The 27,988-nt window shown below is 39.9% G+C and overlaps 1 protein-coding gene across 1 annotated transcript; it reads left to right on the forward strand.

Moving 5' to 3' along the window:
* On the forward strand, nt 1–27,542 carry vwa5b1 (von Willebrand factor A domain containing 5B1). Its single transcript, XM_063464443.1, has 22 exons — nt 1–16; nt 568–729; nt 921–1,082; nt 2,121–2,340; nt 2,489–2,643; nt 3,450–3,581; nt 6,421–6,545; nt 8,912–9,088; nt 10,077–10,187; nt 11,439–11,641; nt 12,719–12,833; nt 13,055–13,240; nt 13,495–13,696; nt 15,977–16,173; nt 16,922–17,168; nt 18,962–19,255; nt 19,723–19,860; nt 21,653–21,787; nt 22,368–22,439; nt 22,894–22,963; nt 25,393–25,516; nt 26,316–27,542. The coding sequence occupies exons 2-22, from the start codon at nt 591–593 to the stop codon at nt 26,946–26,948; spliced, it is 3,837 nt and encodes a 1,278-aa protein (XP_063320513.1). The 5' UTR covers nt 1–16; nt 568–590; the 3' UTR covers nt 26,949–27,542.
* Nucleotides 27,543–27,988: the final 446 nt, after the last annotated feature.

Genomic DNA, 27,988 nt, shown 5'->3' on the forward strand with positions numbered 1-27,988 from the left:
TTCAACCTTAATACCAATAGTTCAGATTTTAAGTTTCAAGTTTTTCTGTTATGTTCACATACCAATGGAATATTATTAGCAGTAATGAAATACTTTAATATAGTTAAGTGGGTACATGTCTATGCACATATACATTCCTATATGTTTACAAACATTTAAGGTGACTTTGTTTTTAAAGTGACTCTAACCGTAAAATGAGTGTATAAAGACTAGAGACTGGAATAAAGGTCAAGAGAGGCAGTGGGTGAGGGTCCAGCAATTTCAGTACATGTGCAAGGTGTTTAGATTTTCAGCAGCTCAGTAGCCAGATGGTTTGCTGGTAGAAACTGTCCATCATCATCAGTACAGGAGTATCAAGCAGATCTTGATGCTCCTGCATGAGTCAGTCACATCCATACCTTGCTAGGGATTTCTAGCTTCAAATGACCAAAGGGGAGATTTGAAAATGCTAAGCTTCAATGTCCATCTATTTTATTACTACATTGCACATAGATATATGTACACACTTACATGCCTAATTCTCCTCTTTTGCAAATGTTTTATGACTGATGAATGTTTTCTTTTCACACCAGCATCCTAAAACCACCACAATGCCTGGACTCATTAACAAGGAGAACCGGGGCGCTCTGCCACTCAGTGTGTCTGACATCAGTTCCTGTGTCAGGGGTTACACTTTGGCTCTGACAGCTTCTATGACCTATGAAAATATTGAGGATCATGCAATTGAAGGTGAGCGAGACTCATTTGTCACTTCAGTAATTTGATGGCTCACCACTTTCGGCCAATTTAGATTAACCGCATGCTCTTTTAGGCACTTGTAAAATTCATTATTATCGACTGAATAGGAAATGCTTGGTTGGTGTCTCTGGATAAAGCTCTTTCTTATTTCTGTTTTGTGTCTCTCTCTTACTGTCTTTTAGGGATCTTCATTTATCCACTGGAGGAAAATTCTATTGTTGTAGGCTTCGAGGCTATGATATCTAGTCAGATTATAACACTTCAGATCAAAGACAAGGCAAAAATCGACGACTGTTATCTGGATTGCTGCAGCACTTCTAATGGAGCTCTCCAGAGTGGAAGCGGTAAGACCAAGCAGCTCTAATCAATACTGTTATATTAGCAAAAGATCAAATGAGATGAGTGAAAGTTAAAGGTGTTCAAGTTGAGGAAACCACTGAGAAGCATTACTCCAGTCTGCAACTCCCTGCCAGCTTTGTGGAGTGGTTTAGGCTCGTTTATATCTTTGAATTGGTTTCACAGCTGCAGTTATAGGGTGTGTTTCGTTATCTTTCAGAAACCCCACAGTTTCCTCTTAGGTAATCCCTACCAGATGATGCCAGAGCAGCTAAAAGCCAGATATTTCCCTCGGGAGCTGGTGGAGACCAAAGCAGAGTAGTTATTGGATTCAAGTCATTAGACCTCCAAAAAACAAAATAAGATCAAAATATATCAGTCATGTCACCACAAGGGGTAGTACTTAACCTGTCAGACCCTGTGAAATATGCATGGTACAATATTTGCTTTTGCTCTGGGGGGAGCTTCCTGCAGTCAACAAATAGGCTTCAGGTGCATTAGCATGCATGAGGGGACGCAAAATTTACCATGTAACAGTGGATATAGGATCCAGCTTTGTACTAAGCATGGGAAGTCAGTTTACGCTTCACCCGGCGGCTTCAAGTTTGATCATTCTTTGCTTAGATAACAGAAAAGATTTCTGGTATCCTTTTTTTCTCCATTGATAATCAAGTGAAGCAAACTGCATCATTACTTGAAAAAACAAAACAAAAACAGAGATACTGAAACTGACTGACATTCAATTTTGAAGTAACCCTAAAGATTTTTCAATGCCGAGCATTAGGATTGTGCTTAAAGTCCTGTGCTTAGGAAAGGTTTACGTTGCCCTAAATCTTGTAAAAGGTCAGGGAGTCAAGAGAAGTAAGTGAGATTTTATACATCAATCAATCAGTAGGACTAATTGTTTTAGAAAGAAAAAAGGGATAATCCAAGAAAGTAATTTGTTGTAAGAAAACGGTTGAACAGTTTTGTTTAATATTTTATACATGCAGGATCGTAGTTACTGTGGTTATAGTTTAAAAATCTGCTGTTTCCCCTTCTAACAGGACACATAGTGATGGATGAGGATTTTGAGAGGACCGTGTTAGTAGTTAACCTTGGGATCATCCCTCCCATGGAGACGGTCCACATTTTGGTCAGTACCTCCTCTGAGCTTTCCACTCTGCCAAGTGGGGGCATCAGAGTCTCATCTCCACCTGTGTGTACACCCCGGGTGCAGAGGTCCATCAACGAGGAGCAGGGACTGTCCCCAAACTTCTCCAGAACGTAAGAAAGTTGAAGAACAGCAGAAATAACTGTCTGGTTGGCTTAAGATGGTATATTTCTAAATGGCATCAGGCAGTTTAGGCTCTTTAAACTCCAGTTCTCATACTTCTATATGGTTTTAACATATCTATAATTTTCCCACTTTTAGGCGGGACAGACAGACCTCTGCTTCAAGTCCTCATGACCAAACTCCCAACACACCTCAGCTTTGGTTGGCTTTACTGCTGGAGGAGGAGGCCATCAACTCCATGGACTATGAGTTTAACTTCCAACTTGAGATACGAGCTCCCTACCTCCTCGCAGGTCCGTCAAATTTCTCTCATGAGAATTTCTTGAAAGTGCATCTGTCTGCAGTAAGAAGCAGCACATTAAGACGGTTACTGCTGTCAAGTGTGAAAAACATGTGTTTGCAGAGATTTGATCTCGCTATATATTTTCCCAACTCTTCTAAAAGAGGGGGACTTGGCCTAGCATACAGAATGCTACACAGCTAGCATGGATTTTTTCTAGTACCAGCAATTCTGAAGCTCTCGAATGAGCCTACAAATATTAAATATCAAGTGGGCACTGGTGTAATGCTTGACTAAGTTTGTGTCTCACCATAAAGTTCTGAGATATCTAGTTAAGACTCTAACTAGATATCGCTGGTTTTGCTGGTTTCATTGTGTTTTTTTGTTTTCTTTTTTTTATTATCCTGGGCTAAACTTAAGTCTCATGAATGAAGCTTCATATTTAATTTACAGATTTGAAATGAGTACAGTTCTCTTATTATGTACTGTAAGTATTAAAAGAGAACAAATTGACCATATAGTTAATTTAGGCAGGCGACCAAATTAGGCTCTGGACAGTTCTGGCAGATCCGCTAATCTCAGCCAACATTAGCTGATGGCTCAGCAGGTGCCTCTGTGCACATCCATTTGGCAAGTTACATAGCCCTCTATTTAAGCTGCTGTAGTCTGCCTACAGTTGCAGCACATCTGCAGGCCTCCTTTCATGCTCTACCTGACTTAATATGTTTTGCTACTGATGCATGTTCTGTTCTTTAGTGGCTTCAGTTTAGAGGACTAACAACTTGTTATTTGATCTGCTGTGGATGACGCTCTGCGCAGGTGTGGAGAGCCCTTCTCACGCCATCCGAGCTGATGCAGATCCTCTGGCCCGCTCTGCTACCAGCATTGTAATCACTCTGGCAGACAAGTACACTTATGACTACCCGGTCGTAATCCTCATCTACCCAAGCGGTAAGTCTTCAACTTAAAAACGTACTCGTAGTACAGCCCCGCAATTTTGTTCTTCCACCCTCAAGTAAAACAAAACCAAAAAAAAGTTACTAAAGCTCTGTGAGACTTTTACTGCAGCCCATAATAAGATCAGTGAAAAGGTGATTCACCGCCTCACGTTGTGTTTGTGAGTGCCTCTTCAGGTAAAAGGTCTTCTGTTATTAATGTATGACATGCCAGTAGAGCCAGACTCTGCCGTGTGGGTGGGTATTGTCAGTTTTCTGGTTCTTGTATTTCCCTCACCGTTGTCTTACCCTGCAGTGTGTGTGGGGGCCGTTTGTCTCCCAGAGGGAGGAACGAGCCCCGCTCAAACTGATCCAATAGGCCTCTTATGAAGGCTTTGTTCACAAACAGACCTGCGGCCAGAGTCGGGCAATTTAATTCATCTCATACGAGTGCTGCAGTTTCAATCACAACATGGACGCTCAGCCAGACCAGAGAGATGGAGGAAATTGAGGTGCAATAGGAAAAGAGGAACAGTTGGTTTTCATCATCAGCTTGGTTGATTAATTGCCTAATTGTGTCAACTTATTGCTGAGTTTCCGAAAGGTTCAACCTTTAAGTTTAAGGATTTTAATACTTCATGTATTGGAAATTAATATCTGATTTATGACCAGAGAAAAATGCATATTAACAAAAATCATAAGGAATGAAAAAGTATTTCCAAATGTTATTTTCTATCAATAAACTGAGCTTATCAGCAGCATAAAATGGATGGATGAAAGGTTGGGTCTCTCAACCAAGAAAATATCTAATTAATTGAACTTCCTCATGAATTTTAATGTCAGAAGTTTTCTTTAATAACACAAAAGCGCTTTTCTCTTATTGTCTGCAGAAAGCTAGAAAAACATTTTGGGCATTTTAGATATGCTTTAGATAAGCTTTTTCAAGACCTGCAAAGTCTCTGCAGAGAAGAAAAATAACAGTTGAAATCCCCAAGATTTGCACAGATGCCTGAGCTCATTTAGCTTTTTTTCTTTTCTTTTTTTTTTTTATCTGTCACCTCTCAATCCTAACAGTAACACAATGTGTCTGGTTCAGAGGGAGAGGAACCAAACACATATAGGAGCAAGTTTAAAGAACACAATATAAATAAATATTACCAAGCCAACCCATCTGAGAATTGGTTAAAATTTCAGCGCTTTAAAGGAATAATTTAACCGTGGAAAGACCTCCTACATCTATGAACATATATTAGGAGATTTAGGGGTTTTGAAAGAATATATCCAAACATGAGATTTGTACAGGAGTTGCAGTCTGGTTACAACATGTGGTAGCAAAGTAATAATAACAATGTCTCACACATCCTTTGCTTTAAAGTCACGGAAATGATTCGGAAATGGATCCAACATACAATGTTTGACCCAGCTATGTGATCATTTCCAGAGGAAGTGTTTATTTAAAGAGTTACAGTTCATCGCTGAAACTGCTCTAGTGAAGGATACTGAAGATCTTTGTGCTTGACCTTGTGCTTGATCTTTGTGGAGCGCATTACCATTGATCACATTTTGCTGCAGAGACAATGAGTCTGCAGGGTTTTGTGCATGCTTCTCAGTATCATATTGTGGTCTTCCGTTTTTCCCTCCTACCTAGCAGCTTCATATTCAGCATCCTTTGTTTCATATACTGTATTCACTATCCCTCCTCTGCACATGTCCAAACCATCCTCAACTACAAGCCTTTGTCTCCAAACCGTTCATCTTCAGTTGTCCCGCTGATACACTAATTTCTAATCCTGTCCATGCTGGTGACTCCCAGAGAAAATCTTATCATCTGCAACCCTGCCACCTTCAGCTCAGCCTCGTGTCTTTCTGTTAGTACAACCATCTCCAAACCAACCATCATAGCAGGACTCACTACCATCTTGCAAATCTTTCCTTTCATTCTTCCCTTTCTATCCTTCTGTCACAAATCACCTCTGACTCTCGTCTCCACCTGCTCCACCCTGCCTGCGGTCTCATCTTTATCTCTTTCTTCATTGTGCACTGTCTATTGCTTTGGTTGTTCCCCTCCAGGGATTCAAACTCATCTGCCTTCACTGTCTCCACTCCCTGCAGCTTCTCTGTTACAACTATACCTATAAAAACAAGATGATGCAAATGAATTTGTTAAACTACAGACATGTCTTAAGGATATAAAAGCCTGTGTGACCTGTAATTTTCTACTCATAATTTCCCTCTTTTCAGTAATAAGCCACTACTCCATGTCATGAACTTTTATTCTTTCTATCGCGTGTGTTTGGACCCTGGTCTCTCTGTACACTCATTTTCTCTCTAAGACAGAGGGCAGTGACATTGTTCATAGGAAATCATGTGATTGTTGTGTTGTTTTCTTCAGTATTGTAGGATTTTGAGACGACTGCTGTTTTGGATTGGTGGTATATAAATAAAACTTAAAGTAGCACTTATCATGTGTAGATTTGCATATAATGATTTTGATACAGGGACAATAAGGATACCTGCAGCAGTACCTCTTATTGCTTATTGTGAATGATATCCTGGAGCATTACTCTGTAAGTGGTATTTTATGCTTATAACTCTAGATGGTGGTGGTTTACATTTTAAATGATGTGTTGGGCAATGTTGTTGCCATAAAATATGAAAGGATAGGGTGATAGAAAGTACGAGACACAAAAGGGAAGAATGAGGAAAAAAGTAATAAGGCCAAGACAGTGAAAATCTGTATTTTTAGATTTCCGCACTTTCCTTCCCTTCAGCTTCAGACATTGTCCATCTGCTTCATAATCTTGTCTGAGGCATTTATAGTAATGTCTTTGTCATGACCAACTGTGCCACTTTAGAGCCTCATGTGCCACATGTGCTCATTGAGAACGGGGACATGACACAGGAGGAGTATGATGAGTATCTTCACAGCCGGAGCGATTTCATCAAGGCCACCAAGAAGGACTCCAGCAATGAGAGGAAAGTGAGTGTCCATGACATGAGCACCACACCTGAACTGATAAGCACAATATCACACTGCTTTCATTTTGAACATTATATCACAAATAATTCCCTGCAAAAAATATTATTTATTTTGCTATTTGTTGCAATTTAGTGCTGTATAATACAATGATATTATGCACTGCGGTTTCAAAATAGGGTTGAATTGGCTCCTGTGTGGCATAAATACTGAAACTTCCTTTTTTATTATGAAACTTTATTAAAGTTGGCAGGTAAACTATGACAGATTTTTTATTTAAACTGATCTAACAGCACTACACAGTGGCTTAAAATTCAGACAGGTAAAGAAAAACCTCTACTGTGTTCTTTTAGTTATTTATTATACAGTTTGTTTAAAGAAATTTGTGTGATAATCAGCATTGCTGAAAATCACATTATAATTAAATGTATATGTTAAAACATTAAATTTAATATTTTAAACCAAGCTTAATGCTGAAAAGCTACTACTCCAAAGCTAAGATGGTATTAAATACTACTCAGTTACGCTAGTTAGCCGTAACTTTAACCTTTTTGTGAGACCAATCTGCGGGAACAGACTGTGTGTAGTGTGAATAGTGGACCCAAACGCAGACTAACGAGTCTTTATTACGACTGATTACATGAATGCAAAAACAAAGCAACACGAAAACTAAGCTAAAACCTAAACTGGAAAAGCTAGGAATTACTATAACAACTATGAACGTGATTTTGAGCAGGAGGACGAGAGAAACTATGAGACCAAGAAACATAAACATGCCCTGAACAAAACCCTGGAAACCTGACGAGATGTGGCGGGAGGTAACACAGATGACCTGACAAATACTGAAAGAAAACACACAGACTAAATAGACACAGGAGGGGGTCAGAGTGGAAACACATGGGGAAACAGCTGGCATAAATAAACATAATGACACCACAGGGGAAGTAGAACAAAACACATTGAACATGGAGACACCTGACTCTTCAAAATAAAACAGGAAAACATTGAGAGACTTAGACATGACAACACAGGCTTGACAACATGAAAAAACACAGACAAGAAATACATGAGACCAACATAAAAGACCTAGGTGAAACATAACTAGACTAAACTCAAGGCAAACGAATAATAATCCTATAACTCAACATTATCTCAAGATATAATATAAGAACTCAAAACATAAACTGAAAACACTGACATTTTGTCACTCATGATTACTTCCCTGGCCTTAAAACTTGTACACAGTTGGGCGTTCCAACAAGACAACAATCCCAAACGCATAAGAAATGGATAAAGAAGGCTAACATTAAGCTTTTAGAATAGCCTTAACAAAGACCAAAGAATAGGGTTCTATTAAAAAATTGTGGACTATACTTAAATGCCAGGTGCTTGCTAGGAAACCAACCAATTTAAATGAATCCTACCAATTCTGCCAGAAGCTTGTTGATGTCTACCAGAAGCATCTCGTCTAGGTGGAATCTGCTAAGGGACATTTAACCATATTAGTGGCGGTATTTGTATATATTTGAACCTGTGTGTACACTTTTGACCCTGTGTGGATTATGGAAATTCCCAAATAAATTCAAATAAATCCATCAAATTCTTGTTTTTTAGAGTCATTAAAGATGAATATTGTACAATTATTTCTTTGCTGGAAAAAGAACAGTTCAACTCCAGCTATGTTGAGCTTTTGCCATCCAGTCAGTTAGGAAGCATCTAACTGATGCTTCATTCTAATATGTAATTAAAGCACTGCTAACTAAATGTTTAAACTAAAACAGATTATATTTTCATGTTAAATAGCAAAAATCTGGGCCCATAGTAAGTAGAAAAAAAAGGCTCGTCTTTTGAGCGGCTACAAATAACTGTTAATTGGTAGTACTAAGTGTACCTACACAGTAAACATCTGGTCAAAAGAAATATGCGATTCTTCTTTTGTGAGCTTTGCTTGGAGACAAAGCACAACATAATTTAGGTAAAAGACAAAGTGTTATTTGATAATGAACAAAGAGAGACTTCTCTGGGCTTCAGCTCGTTAGCTCCACTTTCACTGCTGCGCCCCTGGTCATGCATGTGTCCATTCACGTCTCAGCTATGATGAGGTTGTTAAGTGACCAGCAGCAAACAGGAGGAGGAGGAGAGAGCACTTAGCCATAAAAATGTGTTTCTATGGAAACACTCCAAAGGCTCTGCACAGTCTGCCTCGACTTTTCCAGCACATATACATAGAATAATTGATGTGATTCTTCTACTGACCTGATAACTTGTCACCTTTCGTGGTTCTTCAAACCTTAATTAAAGCCTGAGCAAAATTGTCAGTCAAACCGAACCCCATTTAATTCATGCTTCTGTTTTTGCTGCCTTTATAGGTAGATATAATTCACAAGAGACTCCATAAGGATATCCTCCACAACCCTGTGGTTATGCTGAACTTCTGCCCTGACCTCAAGTCCATTTGCTCTGACTTGAGGAAGGTTCACGGCGAATTCATCTTCCTCATCGACCGCAGCGGCAGCATGAGCGGGGTTAACATCAACCGTGTGAAGGTATTTTAATCCCAACGCGCCATGCGTTGCTATAAAGGTGATCTGCGAGCAAACATTAAGATGCATGCTGATTTACATATAAATTACACACCGTATCACATGCCGTCAAAAGTTTTTTCATTAAAAAGTATTACAGTTGATGTCAAATGCATCAATATACATTTTCCAAAGAGATTAAATGCAAAGTTAATCAATCACATGTCGTTAAGCGCTTTCAAATAGCTTTTTAAGCTCAGGGTCTTAGTGTTTCTGCTATCTGTGAAGATTGTATGTGCTTAATCAGCTGTAGGAAGGCATGCATTCAAGGATATTGATCGTACAAATCATTCACTATCCGCCCATCTTCCAGTTGCTAGGATTTGAAGTCTAATCAGTCTTCAATAGGCTACCTATAAAGCAAACTCAGGGTCATTCAAGGTGGATATATTTTTTACCATGTTTATTTGGCTGCTTGTGCACTGACTGTGTCCTGCGATGTGATGCTGGCAGGTGTTCATTTGTGACTCATACCCTGGGTTTTATTGAAGGTGTTACTACACAGTCTGGGCTTAAGACCAAGGTGAGCCTGACTGCGATATAATGAATATTTACCAAGAAGTCCTGCAGAATAGCTTTTAATACATCTATAAAATTGGAACATTATATTTCTGTGTTTCTGAACCTGAAGGGATGTTTTATTGGAGATTGTGGAGTCGATGAGATATTTGTGATATCCACCTGAACAGAGGTTGAGATAAGTGGTATTCTTCTAGAAACGGCTCCTCTCCTGTAGAAGAGGCGGTGATGGACGAAATGATACTGTATGATGGCTCTCACTCCTCTCAGGCAAAATCTGCCGCGGAGCACTGACAGCTGTGTAGAGCACATGCTTCCATTTAACCACGCATTAAGCAGAGGAGTGTTTTATTTTTTGCTTTTAGAATTTCAGATTTCACATCAGTCTTTGTTCAGGTCAGGAACTATTGCTGCTCTCGGTCTTTTTTTGTAGGATGCCATGGTGGTTATTCTGAAGAGCCTGGTGCCTGGCTGCGTTTTCAATGTCGTAGGATTTGGATCTACATTTAAATCACTATTCACGACAAGCCAAAGCTACGAGGAGGTAATGCTGCTCTTTATAACGATAATGAGTTAATCATAGCTAGTTTATTGGTCATGGGTTGTAGAACCCAGACAAAGCCTTCAGGGGCAGAAAGTAGGGTAACACTGTGCAGCTCAGAGTGGACATAAGTATGTGTGCACTTAAACGCCACATAGCCAAAACTACAGATTCTACCTTGAAGATGGATGTAACCTCTGGATCTAACTTGTTACCCAGCGTAACAAGTCAATTCAAAGCCATAAGCTATGAAGATTTTTGTGGAATATGATTAAAAATAAAAAAGATGTACAAGTTAATGGACAGAATCGATGGAAAGAAAACTCGTTACAAGACTAAACAGCAACTGAAATTAGTATCAATAACACTTTTAAAGGTTCTAACTTTCTTTAACTCTCTTTGTACTTACTTGGTGAAAAAGCTGGTAATGTTGCATTCAGTTAAAACGGGATCAGGTATATGTCCTACTCACTCACTATTGTTGGGATTTAGTTGGCCAAGCTTTAAAGACCAAAACTGTTACTTCAGCCAGGCCGAAAACATGTTTTTTTCTGCATTAAATTTAAGCATTTTAACACATAAGTCTATGGGACTCACTTTTGGATCTAGCTTCAAGTGGCCATTTGAGGAACTGGAGCTTTTAGGACACTTTTCTGCATTGCCCTTGTTTTTTAGCCCAGTGGATACATCTTGTGTATTTTTCCCTTCTTCCAAAGGCTTATAGCTCAGTGCTGTAGCCACCCACCAGAAGGCTATCAACATATTTTGGCTTCACTTCTAGGAGCTGTCATGTCTTGACAGCTCAACAAAACATCAGACATCCCCATACACAATCCACAAAAACAGTGTTTTATTTTAACAATGAATCTCATTGTTCTTAACATTAAGCAGGAGGATATTTTTACATCAAACTCCAAATTAGTTTCTCTGTGGCAAAGTCTAACAATCCCCGAATCACAGCCGTGATTAAGCCTAAGGACTCAAACTGTAGTTTACCTTTTATTTTGAAGGCTTTTATGATTCACTTTGAGCAATCTTTATGAAACAGCCAGCTCATTTTAGTTTCAGTGCTGATTAATAACTGCTCAGATCTCAGAAATAATACAACCCTGTCTTCTTATTTTAACACCTCTATCCTTGTGAGCAGTACAAACAGTTTTTCTGACTTGAATAAATATAGATCTTTGCATTTTGTGTGTTGTGTGAGTACAGCAGCATTTTGTCTTGAATTAACATCTTATTTTCATGATCCAGGATGCCCTGGCCATTGCTTGTGAGTATGTTAGAAAGATAAGAGCTGACATGGGGGGGACGAACATCCTGGCACCGCTCACATGGATCCTGAGGCAGCCTTTGATCAGTGGACACCCCCGCCTGCTCTTCCTGCTCACAGACGGTGCTGTCAGTAACACGGGCAAAATTATCGATCTGGTCCGCAGCCATGCACGCTACATCAGGCAAGTATTAATGTTAACACACGCTGAATGTTAGACAGAATAACGAATAGCATTCTTAGGGATATCATCACTGTAAAACCTGTTCTGGTTTCCAGACATATACAAGCAACCCATTTGATGCTAAAGACACTATGCTGTTGTAATAAATCCTTGCTACTTATGCAGATAGCAAATGTAGAGCTTGCCTATACTATAAAATCACATCTCAGGGTTAAATGCAGGAGGGGGCTTAAATGCAGCACCTGATTCTGCAGCTGTAATCCTTTCAAAATGAAATCTGGCAACATGCAGCTTGTGTTATTTCATTTCAGCTTCGAATTCTGATTAAAAACCAACAACAAGTCAGTGTGAATGAGGAATTAAAAAGAAAGAAAGGAAGCATGTGAACACCGAGTTGAGCTGCCGAGTGAGAGGGAGCACCAGTGGAACAATAGATCTGCAGTGTGCTGGGAAATCATTTTATTTTGCCACCTGCATCTAAATCTCACACTGAAAAAATCCTGTCCTGAGTCACTCTGGACATAATTGACTTTTGTCTACTCCCTTTTAATGGATGCCTCCCCCCAGACGATTGCATTAGGCACACAGAGCTTGGCCAAACCATCAGCACTTCCTGGGCCGTAATCGCTCTATGCTTGCAAATAAGAGCCGCCATTCAGAGACAGGCACAAACAACGATCAATCTACATTTTTGAAAATCCACGATGGATTTTTAACTCTGTCGAGGGAGAAATTTCTTTTTTCAGTCTGCACTCTCTGATTTAATTAAAAATGCAAGCTGGTGCAATGAAATTAGGCAGCTCATCCCTCTGTGGTAAATGAAATATGAATTGTAAAATCGTTTGCTATCAACCAATCTGCCTGGAGAACTATTTCGACTTCAGTTTCACCAGAAGACATTGTAGGCTTTTATATAAAGCTATTGAAGAATTATATTATTTCTAGTTCATAAATGTCTTTGCAGCATCTCGTTAGTTGTCTTTGTGTTGTGCTCGCATTTTGGGAAGACGCTTGTTGTCATGCTCGTGTGTTTCATGAGCTATCCATGGAGCTGCAGTGTTTAATGTCTTTGTGCAGATGTTTTACATTCGGCATAGGACAGAATGCTTGCAGGAGGCTGGTGCAGGGGCTGGCGACAGTTTCCAAAGGAACAGCAGAGTTTCTCGCTGACGGAGAAAGGCTTCAGCCCAAGGTACTAATTTCCAGCTTTGTGTTGCTTTCCTAACAACAGCCAACTATTCCGAGGGCCGCTGGAGAGCCATTATGCAGAGGTTTCAAAGCACCAAGTGTCTGCCACTGATACCAATTAGGAAATCATATCTCAGAGACACAACTCACTTTATGTTTTGGTCAGAGAGAAGCTGGCTTTTATAGTGGAAAGTCTTTTTTAGTTGGCTTGTTTTCACTCCACAGATGATAAAGTCCCTGAAGAAAACCATGTCTCCTGTACTCAGCGACATTTCCATCGAATGGCTCTTTCCTGAAACCAAAGAAGTGCTGCTCTCTCCTGTGGGCAACACCTTTCTGTTTCCAGGGGACAGTCTGATTGGCTACAGCGTGGTTTGTGATACCACCCGCTATCACGACAACCCCAAATCTGTAAGACACCTCTTAAAAAGTGACAAATGACAGCATGCGTGATGATATTCTGTTTTGTAAACACTTCAGAAAAGGAACATCAGATCACACCATGTTTTTTTTGTTTTTGTGTTCAGTGTGATAAATCATTTAATCATTGAAGTAAATCCTGATGGAGATATATAAAAATATAAAAGCTGCTCTAAAGAAGCTTTTAATCAAACCTTGTAAAAGAGTCTCTTTTTGCATGTGTCACCTACTCAAAATCGATACAGGATAAGAGGAGGCGATACAGCATGATGCGCTCTGTTGAGTCAGCCAGCTCAGTGTTTTACCACTCTCAAGAAGAGGACCCAGTGAAGACAGCTGGTGACAATCTGGGTTCACACAGGGAAGGCCATTCTGGAACTCTGTATGATTCCTACCAGGACTCCATGATAGACAGCAGCCCTGTCGGCACAGACCATGACCCCATGGGTAAGAACTTATGGCAGAAATGAGTGGTTGACTCCTGAATGAGGGGATTTCTGTTTTTCTAAACTATAGGTTTGCAGAATGTCAATTTGTGTGCTCTTATTCTTGCAAATTGCTGTAATTTAGGTGTAACTATGATTTCCATCCCAACTGCTGAAGTGGTGCATTAGTCAGACTAAAATGTGTGTTATATGATTGACAGGAAATTTTGCGCAGGTATTCACGGAACCCACAGGATGAGTCATATTGAATTTTATGATCCTTTGACATTTTTCATCCAGCGCTGCTATGAGGTTTATATTTGTGGTTTTGATTGAAATGCCTTGACAGCTGTTGGATGGATTGCCCCAAATTTAGTGCAGACATTAATGTCATCCTGAAGGTTTTTAATAGCTGTAGGTGTCCTTTAACTTTCTATAAGGTTAAAAAAAATTGTCTAGTACTTTGCCTTATCACCTAAAACCTGCAAAACTATTCCCAAACCCACCAGTCTAATTATACCTCGAAGTGTAGGAGGTGAGTGTGCTGATACGCTAATCTAATGGTTCTCAAATGTTTTCTGGCATGTCCCACTTTGGAAGCTGAAAAAAAAGTTCATCCCACACGCCACAATTTTTATTGATTGCAATGAACAAAGGATCCATGTTTTATTACATTTTACTTAAATAAAAGTGCAAATCAGCACAGACTCACCTTAGTTTCACTTTATAGATTTTACCTGGCTGTTTATGATGGCTGCCCCACAGTTTGAGAACAACTGCATGAATCCAAGCATGGTAATATTGCCATTTTTGGCAAGTTGTTATGTGGGTGTATTTTTTATTTTTTAAGATTTGGCCTCAAAAATCCCAAAGAGAGATGTTTGTCACAGATATATATTAGTCACTTGCAACAAAAGGACTTCGGTGGGGCCCTCTTAAAGATGTGAGATTTATCCTACTATCACTGTTAAATTTGCACATTGATTGCTATGTCTGCTAATCAGATGTGCCTGTGAAGGTTCGCAGTCATCCAGGTCATCGTAGTCTAAGGAGCTTGGAAAGAAAAGTGTCTGGACTTCTTTGTGTTTTCTTGAAGATGTTTCACTTCTCATCTGAGAAGCTTCTTCAGTTCTAAGCGCAATCGGTGGAGAATCCCAGATTTTAAGCCTTATGGGAGTGTCCATAAGAGGGTCATGGACCCCCTATTGATCTTCTACCTAACCATGAGTCAAGGTGTGAAAACGAGTGTAGTTCACAATCAGCCAAGGTTTCAGGTGAACCCATCGTGAAACCTTGCCCAACTCCGTCATGTGATGAAGTCAAAAGGCCCAGGATGTTAGTGGGCGTTGAGGTTTCTTGGAAGGGATCTCAAAACTGGATTATAGATGGCAAACAGTTGGTGTCGTAAGCCAACGCCTCAGTTCAAAGATGGTCATTCACAGTGGACATAGATGGCTTCTTTCACTCCTCTTTCAAACCATTTGTCTTCTCTGTCCAAAATGTGAACATTCACATCCTCAAAAGAGTGACCTTTGTCCTTTAGATGCAGATGGACCGCCAAGTCTTGTCCCTTGGAGGCGGCTCTTCTATGTTGTGCCATGCATTTATGAAGTGGCTGTTTGGTCTCTCCAATGTAGAGGTCTGAGCATCCCTCGCTGCACTGTACAGCATACACTACGTTGTAAAGTTTGTGAACTAATCAGATAGTTTTAAAGAGCTCAAAGTAGGGCAGTTGTTCCCAGACTATAGGGCCTAAACCCTGCAGTAGGAGTCCTGCAGTAAGGCTAAGCAAGAATGATGCATTGCCCTGCACTGCCAGAAAGGCAGGGAGTAGTTTGTAAAAGGAATGCCAGGTTAATATCAAGCAGATGATGAATCATTTTACAAATACCAAAACAAACACTATAACATACGGAGAGCCTTATCTTACCATTGGCTTACCCACACGGTGGGTAATGAAGAGAGAACACAGTGTGCTCAGAGTCTCAATATATTAGCTTCTGACAGCATAAAGCTGAGAAAGGTTGGACGCCAGCTGAAGACTTTGTTTGTCTATTTTTTTTTCCAAAGTTGTATTTCATTTTTACTTTACAGCGAGTGCTTTGTCTATAAATCAGGGAGTTTGCAACCAGGGATGTAAGTGTGTTTAGGTACATTGGAAACAAATGTGGTGAACTTGGCATTTTGATTTAGTAATTACCATTTCAGTGTGGTGGAACCTACAATTATGTGTTTCACGGTGTTGTGAATTCGTTATCTTTGTAATTTTGCAAGCTTTTTTCATTTTTGAACAAAACATCAGGTTTAGATAAGACATCACCGAGAAGGCGTGCCTATAGTACCAACCAGATATCAGACTACAACCCAGCGAAGAAGGTCTACACTCCCAGTGACCCCAGCTCTGTGGCGGTGAAGAATCCACTGAGGAGAGCCAAAGTCCAGGAGCTGATAGGCCAGATGAGCCCTGAATATGATGCACAGTGGAGGAATGACTACCAGGTGAGCTTTAACAGTAACAGCTTCCTTTTTAGTTTGCTTTTTAACTGATTTAACGGCTGAAACATGAGCACAAAAATAAACCACTATCAGCTATGCAGGCCGGAGACTTTGATGATGATGGAGTTGTCATGATGTCATTGTATAGAAATTGATATTTATATTCAGACCCTGCTGACAATTAAACAGCCATCCGAGCCTTGTCTGGACTGAAGTATAATCAAGGACGCACTAATGCGCTCTCTTCAGTAATGAAGGGCAAAATTTATGAATTGCAATTAAGTCCGACTATTACTCGGGGAACGTGTCAGTATAACTAAGCAGAATTCACTGGACTGTAAAGAAATTATCTTCTCTTGTGAATCCAGTTGAGGATTCAATATATTCTTGCTTGATTAACTGAGTAAATATAATAAATTTCAATTTTCTGTACAAATTAAAAGACTAATATAAAAGATTTGGAACCCTCAGGCTTTTTACACTAATCAAAAACTCAAGGCTGTGATGGCCATTCTTCCTTTGTTACGCTGACATTTTCTAAACTAGAAAATTGTCAGTTGCCCTGTTGCAATACACCGCATGGTTTGCAGAGTCCTTATGTAATTATTCACTTGAAAGCCCCCTGAAACCTGAGCCTGAGTGAGCACACAGAATTGACCAGAATTACAATTAGTAGGTGAGGTTGCAAACCTTATTAGACCTGTGATAGGACCAGGGTCTTTTGAATTAAAACTCCTTCTATTGTTTTCAGCCGCAGCTGGCAAGTCTGGGTACCACATCTACCAGGGGGCGTTCTGCCAGCTGTCACAAGCCGCTCCTTCAACAGGAGCTCTTTCTGCAGCAGGAAGCTGACTCTGAGCATCATTTTCATCCCCAGCCACAGGACGATCCTCCGCCCAGTGGCGGCAACGTGACGCCTGTGTCTCGCAATGCTGCCAGGGAAGATGGATCCAGATCTTCCACAGACAGCCCATCTCTTGGGAGCATTGGAGACACAGGTGAGAAGGAAAGTAGAACTGTTTTGCATTAATAGAAATCTCTAAAAGAAAGTAAACATTTTGAAGTTGGCCTTACTTTTACAGTGTAGCAGCTAATGGGTTGAATGCGGAGTGCATCGTTTTAGAGGGGCTTAATTACAAATGCACTGTAGCAGTAAATTAACAGAGTTAGAGAGCTAGTGGAGAACATAACCTCCATCTGTACAAATATGTGACTTACAGTGAGAAATTGGCTAGGGCAGAACGGTGGTTAGCACTGTTGCTCCACTGCAAGAAGGTCCTGGGTTTGAATCTAGAGGTGGAGTTAGATAATCAGTAAATTGGCTGTAGATGTGAATGTGAGTATGAATGGTTGTCTGTTTCTGTGTTGACCATGTTAAAAAAAATTTTTTTTTTTAAACATGTTTAAAAGGGGATGTTCATATTCAGAGGCAACCCGTGCCACCTTAAAATGATGGACCTGTCCATAGTTTACTTGGACTGTGGTACACATGTAGTGCCAGCACAGAGCTCCAGTGCTGCATCAACAACAGCCATAAAAAACACAAAACAAACAAAGGACAAAACTATAAAATGTCTTTATTAAGTAATTAACAAATATGTAAGAGGTCAGTGTGTCACTGCTTCCCCAATAAAGCCACCAAATGCTGAAATGCATGAGACCTATGTCCTGTAAGAGTCTGGGTTGGCACCAGAGCTGGATGGGAGATCGACTTTGATAGAGGGACATTTGATTCAGCTCACTTTGCTGTTTCATTAAAAAAGAGAAACGTGAACACAATTTTAAAAGATGCATGTCTTAAAAAGCATAGTATAAAAACAAGAGACGTTTTATGATGAGACAGAAGTAGATTAATGAACTCATCACATACGAGGTCACTGACTGTGAGCACTGAATATACTCAGAATATTAAGATTTGTTTTGCAATTTTCAAGTCAAATCATGCTGTAAAGTCAGCTGCACAAGCTGATGAATAACCTCTTTTTAGTTCCAAAGAGACATATGAGGGCTACTTCCCAAACTCTTGACTTACGTAGGCCCATCCACTCCAAAAAACTCCAGTGTCCTTGTCACTTAGTGACCACAATTGGAGTACATGTACTAAGCTGCTATTACCCAAACAATTGACTTGAGCTTGAGCTGCAATACCTAATCAGCCATGAGAGTGTTTTAACTTTTTCATTATCAAAACTGTACTTGTAGTTGCAAAAGTATGTCAGTAGAATTCAACCGAATTCAAAAAGTGACCTTTTTTGGATAGGCTTGGATCCCAAAAGTCCATAATGTTGATGTTGGCAAGAGTGCATTTAAAAAGCTTGTGTGTGCACATGAAAGAGAGAGGGATATACATATATGAAATGTGCTACAAAAGCTGAGATATTGAGATGTAACATGTTTGCAGCTTGGATTGTTAAGGGCGGTGTCAACACAGGCCAGCAGGGGAGTCAGGAGAATAGCATGCTCAAGCATGGTACGAGGTAAACATGATCGTAAATCTAAGCTCTGACACTCAATTCACGGGAAGAGCAGGAAATGTTTTTCTATGTCTGGGGACAAAGCACAAAATTATCTAGGAGATGAATGATAAACAGAAGAGGTAGAGTTTTAGAAAACAGTTATTAAAGTAGAAAATCAAGCAGACAGAAGAGCTTTGGAAACAGGAAATAAATTAATTCAGCACAAATCCAGTTCCATACGAGCAGCAGCAGGTAATAAGCTTAAGAGAAATAAGAGGTCCTCGCACGGCGGGATTGATAAATCCACATCAAATCTTGCTCCTGTGATGTTTCAGATGGTTATGGACACCAGTTGTGCCGAGCAGAAACCCCACAGGATACCCACGCTGCACATCTGGATGCTGCCAACCAGCACAAAGGTGACTGCAAGGCTGTGGTGTCTGGACTGCTGTGCGGAAAACCAATGAAGTGGGAGGTTGTGTTTGATATCGAGCCCTTTCTGAATGGCCGTGAACGTGAGGAAAAGGTGCACGAGGAGCTGTGGAACGAGACCTTCCACCACCTGGCCGGCCGCTCCATCATCAACGACTTTGAGCACATGGCCGATAAGGAGTGTGAGATTGAACACGGTGAGCTCTATAGGGATTCCAGTGTTTAGAAGGAGACGGGGGTAAATTTTAAGATTAAAAGACTTTGCCGCAGTAGGCCTCCTGCTAATTCAGATTTGATATTTGGCTGTCTGTCGTCTGGTTTTGGCATTTTAGATATAAAACTTTTCACGAATAGTTTGACATTTTGGCTTTCTCACTTTCTCACCAAAAGCTTTTAGAGAGGACTAACATCACTGTCGTGTCTATCCATTAGATACAGTGTTAGGTGGTATGAGGTCCTTTAGAGATCCTGTTATGTGGATTTTTTTCCCTTTGCATGGAGTCATTTGAACAGTTTCTTCCTCTTTCCAAAGCAGTGTAAATTTTCTCATTTACTTCCTAACCAGAAAGTAAATAAGTATATGTCATTTATAATTGACTAATGTTTGGAATGATTTTATTTGATGTTATATAATATTATATATAATGCTCATTGTGTTTCACAGGGTCTGGCAGGAAGTACCAGTTATACGGTATTCACACCAGCAAAGCCTGCAATATATTGAGCAAATACACAGCGTTTGTTCCCATTGACCTGGACACAAATGAGTATTTGCAGACATGTATTGAATACTTAAACCCTGGTAAGTAACACAAATTAGGTGTGACAAGGTTTCCTTAAAAAATGTTCAATCAGCTGCTTATTTTTGAAAAGACTGCTGTTGTGCCTGACACAGCAATCTGAAGTGTGATATTTTTAGAAATGCCTTTTCTTTTCTTTTGCAGAGCATTTAGAAGAAAATATCAATGTCATTCTAACGTCTCGCTGTCAAATATGAAGCATGAGATGAAAAAAAGGAAACTTTCTATGGCATTTATAGTTCTTTTTTTCTAAAACATCAGTCTGAAAGAGTATCTAGCCTTGATATGGGCATTTCTGGCACAGCTCATTGACATAGTCGCATTAACATCACACACTGGTTTCAGTATCCACATTTTGAGGATTAAGCATTAGTATTTTGGCTGCTATCATATTTCTTTTGCAGCCAGACGCCTGTACAATCCACAGAGACCAAAAATATTTTGTGTACCAAGCTGTAAATATGCTTTTTAGTGCTGTAAACAGTTTAACATGTGAGTCTTGGAGCCAGCTTTAAGTGACACCTGAGGTACTTTAGTTTTTAGCAGGTCTATGGTGGCTTCATTTTTTTCAGCTCCTGTGGTTGCCCCTTGTTTGAACCTTTCGCTTGTGAAAAGCAGTCAGTCAGAAGAAACCTGTCTTAAAGGAATCTTTGCCTTTTAAAGGAAGACGTGCTAACACGACATGTTTCAGACAGTCAGTGACCTGGAGAGCTGCACTAAAGCTCACTATTGGGTTAACTGGGATTAACTTGAAGTGTGAATTATGCAAAGCTGCTCCAGGAGAGTCCAGAGCTGGAATTCAGCATGATAGGCTCCCAAGAGCCCAGAAGCAATTTGGCAAATAGAGATCATGAAATATAAATTAAAGTAAGTGGCGTGTAGCAGAAACAGACAAACAAACAAGACAAACGTGTGATTTAAAGTGGGTGGATACAAAGTAACCAGGTAGCCTCAACCAGTCATGCATCTACCAATGGGAGCAACAGATATCTTTAGTAAACATAGGATGGCATGTAAAAGGGGCTGCTTGCACAACTAGAGTGACGGAACAGGGAGTGAGTAAATTTGTACATTTGTGGCAAAAGATTTTGTGGGCAGCAATCTACTAAAATAATTCAAATAATAAAAACAATCACTACTTCCTCCAGTTGAACATGGTAGATTTACTCTTATCAAGCAAAACCACCGTGGGTGAGTGGGGCAATGTATACCATATTATTTTTAACTTGTTTCCTTGTTACCTAATTATATATACTTTTTTTCTTAAAATATCTGCATGCATCTATTATACTGATACAGGTTCCTTTCCTTTTCCTGTAAAATGCACTAATGTAATATATAATTTACTATTTTCATTCATTTTTATGCAGAGAGGGATCATTTATACTCTATAAATACAGAATAGAAACCCCAAGACTTCTGCAACAATGGATTTTGTTAGCCATGACTGACTGCAAGACATTGCAATGTAATAATAAGTTGAAAATTACAGTAAAATCAAAGCCTATAATGTTGAAAAACATATTGTTGCCACACCATGTTACCAGCATGTCCAAAAAACCCCAAATCTGTCAAGCAGGTTTAAAAAAAATAATGGTAGAAAACATTTTCATGATTAAATTTCATGGCTGAAGTTTAAATCGCTCACCTGGTTACTTAAAGGTTAAAATGTGTCTATGCAGCTTAAATGTTCCCATGTTTATAGTCAAGTGCAGATTTCTTTCTGTCTGAATTACACAGCACATGCCCACAGCAGGCTTAAAAAATGTCTCACGATCAAAAATTTGTTTTCAGGTGATGGTCTGAAGAGGAACTCGCACTCCAGCTCTCGCTCGGGGAGCAGGAAGAACAGAGGTTACTCCATCGGGCTTGGCCGCTCTCAGTCTGGCGGCATGTCGGAGGAAGTCGAAGATGTCCTGCTGCACAACAGTAGGCTGCATTTTTTATTCTTGGCTCACATTTCAGTCCTAGGGAAGGTGCTTTCATTTCTGGATCAATAACCAGCTAGAGATAAAGTAGAAAGAAATGAGACACGAAGAGGTCTTTTATTCTGATGCAAGCATGGAGTATATGATCAAATGAAGCAGTTACAGGAGCATTATTCATTGAGGAAAGAATAAGAATCATATTTATTAACTGAAATCTTGCTTTATTCAACAAGGGAAAGGTTTCGATCACCAGCTCTGGGAGCTGTAAGATGTTGAGCTCGGAAAGCTGAGGGCTACTTTACATTAAAAATAATCCAGCTTCAGCAAAGGGTCACAACATTTTAAACTGATTTTTCGGTGGTGGCATAGCAACAGCGGGAGCTAAGACGAGCACGCCACTCGAGCATCTGCTTGGCACTGCCGGTTAAAAAAAGAACGTGCACAGATACAGATGAGTTGCATCAGCATTATTAGACAGATGCCACCCTTTTCCCACAAAAGAATGCCCTCTTAGGTTTGGAACAATAAGAAATAAAACTGAGCACAGCTGACAGTTAAAATCTTTTTCATCATCGTCTCAGGTGGAGAAGACGGCGTCTCTCCGTGCAGCACCCCCTCCTCCGCCGGCTGGGAGAAGTGTAGCTTTGCAGAGGGTAAGTGTAACACATCAAACGGTCAGTGAGTTTGCTGTGCCCCCTCAATTTTCCCTCCATGAAGACCTTTGACATGCACTGTCTGGCACTCTGTTGTCGTTTTCTCTGCGGCGCGGCTGCACTGGTCCAAATGAGAAACATGAGATTATTGACATTTTTAGTCCCTGTGCTTGTAAGTGACGACAAAAGTCGACAGAGTTTGGTGGCTTGTATTGACAAATGCCGTCTGGATCTTTTTTGGAAAAAAATAAAGAAACAAACAAGAAGAGTTTCACCTGGAGAGGAGAGGCAGCTATGTCTTCTGCTGTCACTTATATATCAGTGGGTGTTTTTCAGCCATTTATTATTTCACACTTAGGAGGGAAAACTAAATAAGGTGAAAAAAATGCACTCCCTCACTTCTCTCTTTTCCCTTGGCTAACTCTGCCTCTCTTTGTGTCTTGCTGTCTCCAAGTCTCCCAGAGGAGTCCCTCTGTGACCTCCGACCAATCACAGAAATCGGTGGAAAGCCTTTTTTCTGCCAGGTGGGTGATTGGAGGTTTGCTGGCTGAATTAATGTGCTGAGGCTGTGCTACCACTACATTAGGAACTAAATGGGTATTACAATTCGACTGCTTTACAGGGCAGAAAATATTCTTAACATCATCTTTATCCATTCCTGTCAGCTGATTTTGGCTTTTAGCGTAAGATGTACTGAGGTTAATGTATCAGTTGAATGCAGTTATCATTAGCTGTGACCCTGAACTGGTGAGTTACAATTTCTCCTCAACACAAAGAGTCCACAGCCATGCTTGCAGCTCTGCCAGGATGTGTTTAGGGCTGAGACACCTAGGTTATACAATGTGCTGATGCCTGAGCAGAGTGAAACACTGTTCCAATGAATGAAAGAAAGAGGCCAGATGGCATAACTGTTAAAAAATATACAATATTTTCAGCTAGTCTCTAATGGAAAATCTCCATAGCATTGGATGAAAATTGACTGATTGAAATAGCTGAGTGAAGTCTGACTTTTGCTCACCTCGTCACAGGCGGCCAATCATGTTAGTTAGAAAAAGTTTTTAAAAAATGTGTTTGGCTGGAGGAAGAAAGATTTGGAGGTTTGCTAAAGGTGTTACTTCTGGGAGAGTATACCACTCTTGCAGGTAGAACATATGTGCTGACTGATGTGTAGAAAGTATTCTCTGAATCAACTCAAATTGTGACCTGATTTTGGTGTTAAATAACAGGTTAAAAGAGAAAGTTACTTAGATACAACCATACTTAATGGACAATGGAGATTCATTAAAACTAGCAGTCAAGTTCAACATCTAAATATAACAGATTTAGCCATAGGGGCAAATTTTTGTCTGCAGTCGCTTGCAGGTTAACATCATTCATTAGCAGTGAAGAAAAACCAAAAGTACAAAAGCATTTGAGCGCCGATAAGAGACAAAATCATGTAAATGTTGAGACATTTTGCAAAGAAAATAATTTGAGATTATGTATATAAGTCAGATAAAGCCACTGCTACATCACTTACAGAATCTAAGCTGAGCATGTTGGTCTCACCCATATTACTGTAGTTAGATCAAATGTTGAAGCTGATGATGAATATGATATACTGTATTCTCAAATGAAATAACTCTGGAATCATAAGGTAGCCGTGCCCTAAGGCATACCCTGCTTTTTTGTGTCTCTTTTTTTGACCTCACATGGGTACAGTGAGTTATATGTGTTTTTATAAAATACAATATAAATGTTATACAGTTTGTTACATAAATATTTGGACATTTTGGGTAATCTTGCATCTCTACGTCCCCACAGTGGAAATTTAATGAAGAAGTGCTTGAACTTTAAGCTTTAATTCAAGGGGTTTAACAAAAGTATTGCATGAACGATTTACAAATTACAGTCACTTTAACACATAGGCTCAAAAGTAACTGGACAAACTAATATAATTTTAAATGTAAGGATTGTTTGTAATACTTGAATGAAAATAATTTGCAATCAGTAGACTGCATAAAGTCTAAGACCATGAAAACGGGTCTCTTTGCCTTTGGTTTTGTATTTAATAACTAATAGTTTAATAAGAGGTGGTCTCTTTGAGTGCAAACAGGTGGATATACAATTTCTCTGTTTAGAGAAACTCCTTGATTGCTTTTGCAGTAAGTTTTGGGTCACTTTCCACTTGCACACGTGATCACTTATGCAGCATTAGGCTAAATTGGAACAAGGTATATTGCTGTGCTATTTTTTCCAAGTATTAAAACCTTAAATGATGTTAGTTTGCCTAATTATTTTTGAGCCTTTATGCATCAAAAAATGTAATTTGTAAATAGTTGTTTACAAAACCTTTGTAAAACCCAAAGGTGAGAGTGTGCAGCGTTTGATTTCAAATCCACAATGATGGAGTACAGAGAGGAAATTAGAAACTACAGAAACACTTTCACTAAGACTTTAAACTAATGATTGAGACCATAAACTCATTAGGACAGTGTTTACAGAGCTCATAAAAAAGTGAGCAGTGTTGTTATTTTCTCATAGATTTCTATACAGTTGTGCTACTTCAGGGGTCGCCCCCTAATGGTCATGTAAAGGAATGCAGATATAAGGCAATTCTTCACTGATTTGACTTTTTATACCTTGAGGGTAGTTCCCCTTAAAATGTATGTGGTCTGTGCAGTTTCATATCAATCCAATAAACAGTCATTGGAGATATTTCTGCATAGACGAAGACATTTTCCATCCCTAGAAATGGAGATGCCCAGAGGCTAAAAAAACCTCATTACCTGTAAAAAAAAATAATTTTCCATTTTTTATTGGGTTATAAAACGTGTAAACTTTTACATAAAAGAAAAGAAAGAAGTTGTTGCCATTCTTTTCCTTCACAATCAGTGGATTAAACCTAATGGTGGTTTGTGCTTCACATACTTTACACTGTAATTTACTTCTCCACCCCCCTCTCCTCTTTAAGGCTGGCCCTCAGCAGGACTCGTCTGCTAACTCGAGCTGCCAAAGGATTCATGTGTCGATCTCACAGCAAGTCTGGTGATTCAATTGGAGAGAGCGACAACGAGAACAAAGACTACATTCCTCTGGTGGGCTGCAGATCTTTACATGTGAATGTTTTTTTAACGTACACTAACTCGAGCTGACAGAGACTGTGAATCTGTCAGAGGCTGTTTAGACAGAGCGAACAATGAGTTCGCTCGTTTAGGCTGCTCTGAAGAGCCCTGAGGCGTAAGGTGCACAGCACGTAAGCATGCTGTATTGTAGATTTAAATGTGGCATGTCTGTAGTCAGATATTATATACACTCAGAATAAAAGAGACTTAAACGAAATTTTTTTTCTGTCTTGCCAAAGAAATGGGTATGATTGATGGATTAATAGGGTGCTTATAATATGAGCATTTAATATTATAAGACCATGACCCTCGCTTCCACTAACCAAGACCTTAAAGGGAGCTCTAATTGTTCAGCACATGGCACATTGTCCGTATATTGTTTGGCACTTCCCAGATTCAGTGCAATAAAGTATGTGTCAGAAATGAATAGCTGTAGAATAAAAGATATGTAGAATAGCTGCCCATGAAATGATTTCCTCTTCTTGTAACAGCGAGGAATCCTTGGTCAGAGCGCCTCACAACAAGCTGCTGATTGGAGCAGAAAAAAACCACATTGCAGAAGAACAGCATGAATTTGAATCAGCTGTGGACTTGCTCCCTTAGTCCTTATTTTTTATTGATACGCATGAAGAAAAACACACAGTCTGCCGACTGAAACTGATTTTGGATGCTCTCCAAATACATGCTGCCCTCTGCTTCACTGCTGAATGATTAAAGACTGCAGTAACTAAACAAATTAAATCATTTTCTAATAACTTCTTCTTCTGTACAGGTGTTGTTGCAGTTGGCTTGTGGTGCATTTCCCCTGGACGCAGCTCTGTGCGATGCCATTAATGTGCCCATGGACAAGCTAAAGTGGACGTCCCCCTTCACCAGTCACCGCACCAGCCTGGGCCACTTGTCTCACTCCAGCAGCCGCCGCGCTGAGAGCGCTGATGACGGATGCAGATCACCGTTTGAGCAAGAAACATATCAGCAGCCTGCAGATCACACCGCAGGCATTCACAGCCCGTCTCATCTGTCCAGGAGCACCTGGACGGATGCTGGTCCCTCCTCGTTAGCCAGCCCATCTGCCGCTGCCAATCCCCCGCTCTCCACACTCTCCCGGGTGGATAGTGCACAGAGCTCTGGGTCAGGGGGCTTGGAAACACCATCGCCTGTAGAAAGCATGGTGTGGGCTACAGCAGTGGCCCTTGCCTGGCTGGAGCACAGCTCTGCCAACTATTTTATAGAATGGGAACTGGTAGCCGCCAAGGCCAGCATGTGGCTGAGTGAGCAGGACATCCCAGAGGGCCGAGATTTAGCATCAGTGAAGGCTGCTGCCAATCAGCTCTTCATCATCCTCAGACACTGGGATGAAAACCTGCAACTGAACATGCTCTGTTACAACCCTAACAGCGTCTGAGGCCTGTCAGTCCAAGACTGAAAGTACTCAAACCCTAACGATACTATGCTAACTGAGGCCATGCTATTCTCTGATCAGCAGTTTGTCCTCTGGAGTCTGATTTTGCGTTGCAGTTGTGAACAATGTGTGTTTTCTTCTGTTTGTGTGCTGTTCCTCCAAACATATCACAGGCTCTTCAGAGGAACTACAGCATGCGCAAGCTGTTACCTCGCTGGTGCCATATGCTGTATCTGGATCACTATTAGCAATGGAGCTATCCGAGTTATGCCACTGATTTGAGTTTGAAAGAGAAGAATGCCAGTGTTAAATTTGTAGCATGCCATCAACCATCATCATCTGAGAAAAGCTATTACTGTCATCACATTGATGTAACAAGGAGAATGCTGCAAAACTATGGTAAGATCAACTGTTCCACTAATTAGTACACACCATTTTTGCAACAGTACAACATTTTCTGAATTGTTTGGATTGTGCTGAGGGGAAACAAATGTTGAAAATAATAATCTGGTTACTTGCCCTCAGTACTGGCACTCTTTTCTAATGCTCAATGCCATTACAGTGTTAGTACTATTTGCCATTTTTGCAGTTTAATTGTAGCAGAGAAAGAAAAATATGCAAAAAGCTAGAGAAAATATGACATAGGTTAACAATTTGTTTGAAAAAATATGTGGTATATGTGGGGAAATGTGTGTATCTCTCTAGCATGTGATTTACTGTCTATATTTCATACAGTTTTAATTTTCCTGTACCTGATTATAACTGTTTTAGAGGATAAGATTTATTATTTATTTTATTTTTACTTAAAAACAAAAACACAGATGTGGAGCTGGATGCACCAGCGGTTTGCAGGTTCAGAATTATCCTCATTATGAGCTGAAGGTTTGCTAAGTAATAAGGAAATTTACACTAATTTAACTCTAATTCACACAGAGATTTGTTTTTTAAATATTAACTCCCTGTAATTTACCAGGTTTAACTGCTGTAAGCTGACATAAGCATTGTTATTAATCTGTTAGAATAAAAAAGTGATTAAGCTTTAA

Source organism: Pelmatolapia mariae, linkage group LG20 (assembly GCF_036321145.2).
Source record: "Pelmatolapia mariae isolate MD_Pm_ZW linkage group LG20, Pm_UMD_F_2, whole genome shotgun sequence".
Lineage (NCBI taxonomy): Eukaryota > Metazoa > Chordata > Actinopteri > Cichliformes > Cichlidae > Pelmatolapia > Pelmatolapia mariae.

What these genes read in the sequence shown, in the direction of transcription:
- vwa5b1 (XM_063464443.1), top strand. Translation starts at nt 591, where the DNA reads ATGCCTGGACTCATTAACAAGGAGAACCGGGGCGCTCTGCCACTCAGT. An exon ending in CAAGCCAAAGCTACGAGGAG is followed by an intron (nt 10,188 to 11,438) that starts GTAATGCTGCTC and finishes TTCATGATCCAG; the next exon opens with GATGCCCTGGCCATTGCTTG. An exon ending in AGATGTCCTGCTGCACAACA is followed by an intron (nt 21,788 to 22,367) that starts GTAGGCTGCATT and finishes TCATCGTCTCAG; the next exon opens with GTGGAGAAGACGGCGTCTCT.